Source organism: Phalaenopsis equestris, unplaced genomic scaffold, assembly GCF_001263595.1.
Source record: "Phalaenopsis equestris unplaced genomic scaffold, ASM126359v1 Scaffold000263, whole genome shotgun sequence".
NCBI lineage: Eukaryota > Viridiplantae > Streptophyta > Magnoliopsida > Asparagales > Orchidaceae > Phalaenopsis > Phalaenopsis equestris.
Window position 1 is genome coordinate 737,244 of NW_018164705.1, and position 8,744 is coordinate 745,987.

At 36.5% G+C, this 8,744-nt stretch overlaps 2 protein-coding genes across 3 annotated transcripts in view; both read right to left on the reverse strand.

The window, feature by feature from the left end:
- The window catches only part of LOC110024616 (probable inactive purple acid phosphatase 28), a 12,807-nt gene extending 10,685 nt beyond the window's left edge, over positions 1 to 2,122 (reverse strand). Inside the window, exons 1-4 of the mRNA XM_020724687.1 lie at positions 2,067 to 2,122; positions 1,785 to 1,902; positions 192 to 389; positions 8 to 102 (exon numbers count right to left, since the gene is read on the reverse strand). Coding sequence (XP_020580346.1) covers positions 8 to 102; positions 192 to 389; positions 1,785 to 1,902; positions 2,067 to 2,122 — 467 coding nt within the window. The remainder of the gene's footprint in view (positions 1 to 7; positions 103 to 191; positions 390 to 1,784; positions 1,903 to 2,066) is intronic.
- The window catches only part of LOC110024636 (golgin subfamily A member 4), a 14,266-nt gene continuing 7,126 nt past the window's right edge, over positions 1,605 to 8,744 (reverse strand). For both annotated transcript variants that reach the window (XM_020724710.1, XM_020724711.1), the window contains 6 exons: positions 4,376 to 5,234; positions 3,621 to 4,300; positions 2,848 to 2,986; positions 2,669 to 2,750; positions 2,463 to 2,574; positions 1,605 to 1,902 (listed from right to left, as the gene is read on the reverse strand). In XM_020724710.1, coding sequence (XP_020580369.1) covers positions 2,475 to 2,574; positions 2,669 to 2,750; positions 2,848 to 2,986; positions 3,621 to 4,300; positions 4,376 to 5,234 — 1,860 coding nt within the window. In that variant the 3' untranslated portion in view covers positions 1,605 to 1,902; positions 2,463 to 2,474. The remainder of the gene's footprint in view (positions 1,903 to 2,462; positions 2,575 to 2,668; positions 2,751 to 2,847; positions 2,987 to 3,620; positions 4,301 to 4,375; positions 5,235 to 8,744) is intronic.

Here is an 8,744-nt window from a genome sequence, read left to right on the forward strand (position 1 = left end):
CAAGAACATTGTTGTATCCAGGTCCGAGCAGCCGGCGGCTTCCGCCGCCCGCACGTCCTTACACCTCGTCGCCTCACCATTCCCGTAGTGCATGTCGGCTACCTAGTCAAAGCAAACAAGCGCAAGAGAGAAAGAGAGAGTCAGGATAGAGGGTGAGAAAAGAAAGGCGAGGAGAGAAGAAGAAGGATAACCTGAAGAATCTTGAAAACGCCATCACGGCGGAATCGGAGGGGGAGCTCCGCAGTCCTCTTCAACCTTACAGTGGGCCGTCCGATCGCAATCGGATCCCAAAGGAATAGATAAAAAGGAAGCGGAAGGAAGAGGAGGAAGGCATCAGTAGCGGCGGCATAGGTCGGCCCGCCATACAACCCTCTACATTTCCCGATCGCCTGCGCTGATATTTTTCAGAGTAATCCACTCTGATTATAGTACTTGAGAGATTTTCATAAGTGACAACTTCCAAATAATTTTGAAAAATGATATTTACATATATACCATTAATTATTATGTATTTTTTAAAAATGACCGTTTATGCTTAAATAAAATGAAATATATATATAAAAATTGAAGTTTAAATATAATCACATACGTAATAGATAAGTCTTAAGCACCCCCCCCCACCAAAAAATAAAAAAGTTTTTTTTTTTCAAAATAAATTTAATAAAATCAAGATGTTCTGAAATAAAATATAATGGAATTACATTTATTATAATTATTTCTTTAAAGAAAATAAGCCATCAACTCAAGAACTCACCACCAACTCACTCACAATATTGAAACTTTATTCAATTTTATTGCATCCCTTCACAAATATGTGTCATATTGTCTTTAAAAATATTCATGTCATCAAATATATTGGTTGGAGCACAAATTTTGACATAATTTTAAATTATAAATATGCGCTATATACATATCAACTACAATAACACTCGTAAATAAGAAAAAATATTACGTCAGGACTCCTAACGTACAACTACGTTCGGAGTCCACTGATATACAGACACATGAAAATGACAGAAAAAAAATCGTTTTAACGCAGGAGAATATTACTCCCGTATTATTCCGCATTATTCAGATATTATTGTAGTGATATTCATGTGTTATTGTATTCTGGGAATATTCTCATTGTTATAATAAACAATAACACATGAAGAATATTCTTCTGTGTTACCGGGCCGGATAACAAGAAAGCGAGTACATTTCCTTGAAGCCACGTGTCCGCATATCAGTGGACTCCGAACAAAACTCTACGTTAGAAGTTTCTACGTTAGGAGTCCTGATGTAATATTTTTCACGTAAATAAATTAGTCCTAAATGCAATAAACAAGTTCCATCAATTTTAACGTAATCATCATCTCCTTAAAACATATAAACATTTGAATAACAAATAAATGTAAAATTAATTCTAAAATCAACTTCATTTTAGACAAATCAAGCAATAACAGTAGCACCTACACGAACTGAACATTTGATTTCTGATTACACACATCTATAATCTATTAGAGACAAATTATAAACCAAATAATGTTTTTATTTTTTATTTTTTACTATTAGAGACAAATTATAAACCAAATAATGTTTTTATTTTTTATTTTTTATTTTTTTTTTGAAAGAAAAGAGAGAATAATAATGTACAACAAATTTCCTCCTCTTTTAGGCTGTTGAATGACTCATGTATGGTTTAAAATCCAACCTAGAGAGCTGATGTTTGTCAGTATTTCTGAGGGGGGGTGAATATAAAAAATAATAAATCACACCCAAACCTCAAAAAATCACTATAATACTATCTGAAACCCAACAAGGTTGCTTAGTATTGATTGATGATGGCTATACAAATGCTCCAGTTTTCCTACTAATTGCAGATTTCTGCCACCGGAGAGCTCCAGAAAAAAAGAATCAAACCTGCATTGAAATATTAAACTTTTAATTTAGATTGAAAGTTGCAAAGTGAAATAAGAAATAATTCTATAGCAAAATTCCGGTGGAAATGGTAATTTGGCCATTTGGGTGATGTTGGGAGGAAGATAGAAATATCCACAAGTGCAGAATTTTGCACATCTACCCACCCAAGTGCACACTTTTGCACATCAAAATGGTGCCTTGTCTCTTTAGGATATGTCATTTTAGTCCAAGGTTCATAAAAATGTCAACTTGGTCCCAAAATTTTCTAATAGTAGCTAAAATGCTGCTCTTTTAAAAGCGTCTTGGGGGCCAATTTGGCAATTTTAATAAAATCAGATTCATTTTGGTGAATTGAAACAAATATTTTTTAATTAGTAACCTCCCAGCACATGTCAATAAATGTTTGCAGACAAATAGATTTTCAGAAAAAAACTTTTTGAGTTTAAATTTGTAGATAAATATAATGATGACTATGATAGAACATATGTAAATAAACATAAAAAATCAAGCTAATCAGGACAATAATCAATTAAGAAAAGCTGGACAACCTAATAACTTACAGAAAAATTTTCTCAAATGAAACTAGCAAGCAAAGCATGCAGCGCAACCCAATACATAAAAAATGCGAGCCTCAGAGTTGGTTGTCTCATTAACAATCTCTCGGCAGATACCCTGAAAAATTTGCCATGAATAAACAGCTTGTTCAGCAAGTATTAAAGAAAATTTATCAATTAGAAAGATAGAAGAAATCAGAAATAATGCGAACCAAATTCCATCAATCCTGTCTGCAATAGGTCGGGTGGCTCGTGGGATTAGCCGAGACTTGGTTAACGATTTGAATCCATGTGCTATAACAGTATAAAAAGAAATACACGTTAAATTCAATCTTAAGTATTTATGATGTAAAATCAATTTGATAAGAAAAGCAAAAAATGTAAATTGTACCTTTGTCATCATCTTCATCTTCTAATACACCGTCATCTTTTTTAGAGTCAATAGCTATAGCAATTTGGTCGTTGTTGAGTTTGCGTCCGCTTCGTACAATGGTGGCGATCGAGGCTGACGATGCCTTGTTTCTCTGCATCTAAAATACCGAAATGATATAAACAACAGACATTATACAAAGTCATTAGAACTAATATGGGGAAATTTCTTAAGATAAAAAAATAAGGGCTAGGAACAAAACATGGTCCATAGGGGTGTCAAATCGGATTCGCAAATTTAAATTGACCCGATCCAAAAATGCTCGACTCAAAACCACTTCAAATATTAAATGGGTTAGAAAGTCCAACCTGAACCAAACTTGCTAACCCGAACCTGATCCATTAAACCTATTTAACATAAAGTATAATAGTTATTCCGATCAAATCCGAGTCGATTTCGAGTCAATATCAAGTCAATTTCAAATTGGCGGGTTGATTTCTAATCAATCACAGGTTAGGTTGTCAATTTCGGTTTGACAACTCGACCCACACTTAACCCAAAAAATTAAATGGGTTAGGATTCCCATTTCGGTTTTACACGTGCCACCTTAGCTATGCATGAAAATGTGTATTTAACTTTTGAAAAGTAAAAAAAGTGGCATTTTTTTTATGTGATATGAATGATTTGGGGATTATAAAAGTAAAAATGAAAATTTTGGTGTTAGATATGTAAATAAATGAGAATTGGGTGGTTTTCCCAATAACAAAATATTGAACAAGAAAATACTTATTTACCATTTGTTCAAATTCCAAAGTTCCTGATGAGTTGCTACTTCTTTGTTGCTCGGAATCTCGACCGCCTTGAGATTGCTCTAACCTTGCCTTTCCATGTAGGGAACTTTCGAGACTTTCTACTCTCGATAGAAGTTCTTCGATCCTACCCTGTTCAGTTTCCAGCAAGGCATCTTTACATTGAACCATAGCACGCAGCTCCTCTAGTTCGTAAATAGATGAGGCAATCTTCTTGCCCAATATGTCAATGTACATATGCATCTGATTAGCTTCCTGATAATCAAATTGCACAGGACCTCCAAATTGAGAAATCACGCCTTTCACCAAGGTAAGCAACTCCTGTAATTCAGATGAATACTTCTTGTTGTTCTCTTGTGAGGCCAAAAAGTCATTTGTACACCGAGTTACCTCCTGACGCAAAAAAGAAATCTCCAAATCCCGTTCGTGTAACTGCGACTGAAGATTTTCTACTTCTAAAAGAAGGCTTTCTGACAGATTATGTAATTCATCAAACTTGTTGACCGTTGTCGAAAGCTTTGCCATGGCCTTTGCATGAGAGGCTTCAAGATTCTCCAACTGCAAAACCTTTTGTTGTAATAAATTTTCCGATTCCTTTTTTATGCTTTCCAGAGCTTCCATTTGAGTTTCTTGTTCATCAAGAGCTTGCATTAAGGCTTCAATTTCTGAAAAAAGCACGGCGGAAAACTTCAAATTCAAAGAACTATTAAAATAAACATGACATTTTCTCAATAAGTTACCTTGATCTTTAGCATTCAGAGTTTCAGTTAAAGAGTTGATTCTCTCCTGCAGCAGCTTTGACAAAGCCTCCACATCTTGTAGCTCATTCAGCCTCAACTCTATTGAGTTTCTATTAATTTCCATTGTCTTTACCTTCTTCTCCAAGTTGGAGAACTGGTCCCTTGAAGAGTTAAGATCAGCCACCGACCTTTTAGCAACAGCCTCAGAATCTTTTATCTGAGAGACAAGCTCTTCACAAACCCTATTCATTTGTAAATCCTTCTCCTGAAGTTCTCTCTGTAATGTTAAAATTGTGGCATTTAATTCCTTCTCAGTACCCTCGAACACCTCGTTTGTAGATCTTGCGTCCTTCATGGTTGATAAAATACACTCTACCATCAGTTTGATGTTGTCATTTATGGAATGAACACCTTCAACTTCTTCCAAATTGGGATAACTTGGCAATTCTCCAAAATTTTGGCTATTTCCAGTAATTTGTGATTTCCTCCTAAAAGTCTCCATAACTGATGTGCTACAGACTTCATAAAGCAGAGTTAAGTTTCTATAAATTGAACTGATGATAGTATCCTTCTTCTTAAGCTTTGATTCAAGAAGTCTGATATCAGTCTTTAATGACTCTGAAGTATCTTTCAAAGACGAGTTTTTTCTTTTTACAGCATCAACAGTTTCTAACAGATACACCCTTTTCTTGTCAAGCAACACCGAATGCTGGCAAATACGTTCTCTCAGCTCAGTGCAATGACTCATACATTCATGTAATGCTTGGTTGGCAAGTGCAAAATGTTCAAATAGTAAGGTTTCATCCAAATTTTGGTGCATCTTAAATTGTGCAGAATCAGAAATGGACAGAAATATTTCCTGAAATAACATTCTATAATAAGAAAAAGAGGAATGTCGTATATAAAGAACATAATAAATTTTCCCGTGACTAGTTCTAAAAAATGTCATGGGATGTATTATTTTGCATAAAAATTCAACTATTGTTTACGCCACATATATTCTAATAAATGATTCGAATTTAACAAAACAAGGGGTTAGCATTAGTAAAACAAGGACTAAATATAGGATATGCACTTTTCACTGGTATGATATTAGCAGCCATAACTCAATATTATCAAAAGCTACTGCAATACAAAATATGAAGGAACTGAGATATAATTGAAGTTATGATTTCTAGGATATAGTGGTCGGCTAAAATGGAGATGTGCCTCAAGCGTAAGGCTGTAATCGAGCCGAGCCGAGCCATGAATATCATAGTTCGGACTTAGCTTGGTATAATTACAAGTTCATATTTGGCTTGAGCTTGTTTCGAGCTTTCATATATTGTTCAAACTTGACTTGTTTAAATTTTCCAATATTTGGAATTGATTTGTTTATGACAAACGAACGAGTATTTAAACGAGCTAAAAATTCAAACGAGTATCTTGATTTTCATACAAAAAAAAATTAATAAATAATTTTACAAATTTCATCACATATTTTCATTTTTTCTCCATTTTGCCCTAAATCATTCGCTTAGGAGATGTTTAGTAGAATAATTTGCATAGCATTTAAGCATGATTTAGCATAAATCCTACAAAACAACTAAAAATGACAACTTTAAAACCTACATAAAGTTAATATCAAGTATTTAGATATCATATATGATACGAACTATCATCGTCCTATCAACAAACAAGTTAATATTCTAGTTAATCAACTTTTACTTAAATAATATATCTTATATGATATGAGCTATCATCAAGCTTAATAGCAAAAATTTAAAAAGGTGTTTGTTGAACAAAAAACGAGTTTGTTCATGAACATAAATGAACAAATTTGATTTTGTTCGTGTTTAGTTCATTTAAGCTTCGAGCTTTTAAAAATTATTCAAGTTTGTTTATTTACTAATTTGAACGAACATGATCGAGTCTTAATCGAGCTAAGTTTGACTTGTTCATTGAGTGTACTGGTTCATTTATAACCCAACTCAAGCGTATATTATATGTAAGAATATATCAGGAAAACATAAGGATAAATATAAAACTAAAAAGCTATTAAATGGATTATAGAGTTCAGAAGTAGGAAGGTGGTAGACAGCTATGTGAGCGTGAAAAAAATATGAATATTATGATCAACGACAAATAGCTTGGAAGGGTAAACTAAGGAACGGTTATAGCAAACAAATAATTAGAACGATATTTATTAAAGATAAAGTTGTTAAAATTAGACTTCTGCAACTTTAAAACATGTACAACAAAGGATGAAAATGCATCCATTAAATGGGATGATTAAATTAATGTCAAAGGATTAGTAAGGAAACGAAGAAAATCTGAGATATAATAGATAAAAACTGTCCCAAAGATTTAAGAAAAAACTTAGAAAGTTGTGTGAGATATGTACTTCCTCGGATAGAAATGAGACACAAAGAACACAAGCAAACACAAATCGTTTACGTGGTTCGATCCAACTGGATCTACGTCCACGGGAGGGAATCAATCAAATAGTTCACTAAGACAAAAGAAATGGAGAATACAAAGTTTATACATAGAGATGAGCCCTCATCTTCCTTCTATGACCTCTCTCTCAAGCGACACCTTGATACAAGGCCTCAAGATGCTCTCCTCCTCTCTAGCTCTCTAGATATTCTCCCATCCTTTGTGGTGGCTTAAGATCTCTTCCCTTGCTCTCCTAAGTCTTACACCCTCTCTATTTATAGAAGCAAGAGAGTGGTAGGTGAGAGGTAGATTGGAGGTAGTAGGTGAACGGTACCACATTACAAAAGTGCCCATTTATTTTAGTTCAATAATTGGATACAAAAGTGCCCATTTACCTTAGTTCAATAATTGGAGGTTAAAATAAAAATTTTTCACCTTGACCCTCAATTGAGAAACTTCGAAGTAAAAATTCCCTCCACCTGGCCCCTGAGGGGCCCTCAGCCCTTGCTTGAGTTTGCTAAGTCCAAACAGTACATGGACTTAGCAATCACAGTTCTTCTGATAAGAGAGTACAGCCCCTTTTTCCTGACTCCTTATATGACGACACGAGGGTCTTTGATTGCTCTGATACAGCCTCTGATGCAGTCATTCTCTGCTTTGAACGAGCATCAGCTTGACTCCAACGTACCTAAAGAAATCAGATTTCATTTGAGCTCTGGTACGTACCTGACATTTGTCAGTACTCGTTCAACTCCATCAAACATCCTTTATCCTGATTGATCCATTTCCAACAACCCTGTGACCTTTATTGTCTCCCAGTAGAACAAATCCATCATTTTCCTGTTGCAGTGTCTCAATGTTGAATTTGGAGGAACTCATTGTCGTGGCTAGGATTGCTGCTCTTCACCCCGTGAGCTCCGCTGCCTTCGCCAACCGAACGGAGAGCTTTGATCCCTTCTGGCAGAGATCACACTTGTTCACCAGAGAAAACTTCATGTTCTGTGCCCGCGCCTCCTTCCCGCAGGCACTCCTCTGCGTCCAGCGGAACAAATCAAAAATTCCTCCTCTGCCTCTCGCACGAGAATAACTGCCTCTCCAGAGCCGTCGCGCTTCGCCAAACTGCTCAGGTCCTTCTGCTTCACAAACTCCCGAACAGGGAACTCGCTGAACCACTCTCTGAACCCTTCTCTGCGCGATCTCCGCCTCTTCCCTATGGCCGAGCTGCTCCCTCCTGCTTCACGAACTCCCGAACAGGGAACTCCTTGAACTCTTCTCTGCGCGATCTACACCCTACCCCTCTTCCCTATGGCCGAGCTGCTTGCAAGACCGAACTCCTACTCCAAAATCTTCTGTTGGCAGTCCGGTCGCAAATTTTTGGCCCTATTTTTGCCCCTCGCTCGCGGACTGTTTTTCCTCCGTCTCGCCGAACCGCACAACCTGTTGTGCAAATCCAGTCGATCAAAGCTTCCATAGCTCACCGAATCTGTTGCAATTCGGCTGCCTGCGACGCGATCTACTTGCTCCTCTATTCGTGAATGCCGAACTCCTCTTCTTCTTCGTTGGCCGCAAACACCTTTACATGGACACCTCTAGCCAAGAAGTATGGATCTTCCCACATACGGTGCCAATTGTTGTGAGATATGTACTTCCTGGGATAGAAATGAGATCACAGACGGTGTCAATTGTTGTGAGATATGTACTTCTTGGGATAGAAATGAGATGCAAAAAACACAAGAAAACACAGATCGTTTACGTGGTTCGATCCAACTGGATCTACGTTCACGGGAGGGAATCAATCAAATTGTTCACTAAGGCAAAAGAAATGGAGAATACATAGCTTATACATAGAGATGAGCCCTCATCTTACTTCTATGACCTCCCTCTCAAGAGACACCTTGATACAGGGCCTCAAGATGCTCTCTTCCTCTCTAGCTCTTCTCTAGCTCTCTAA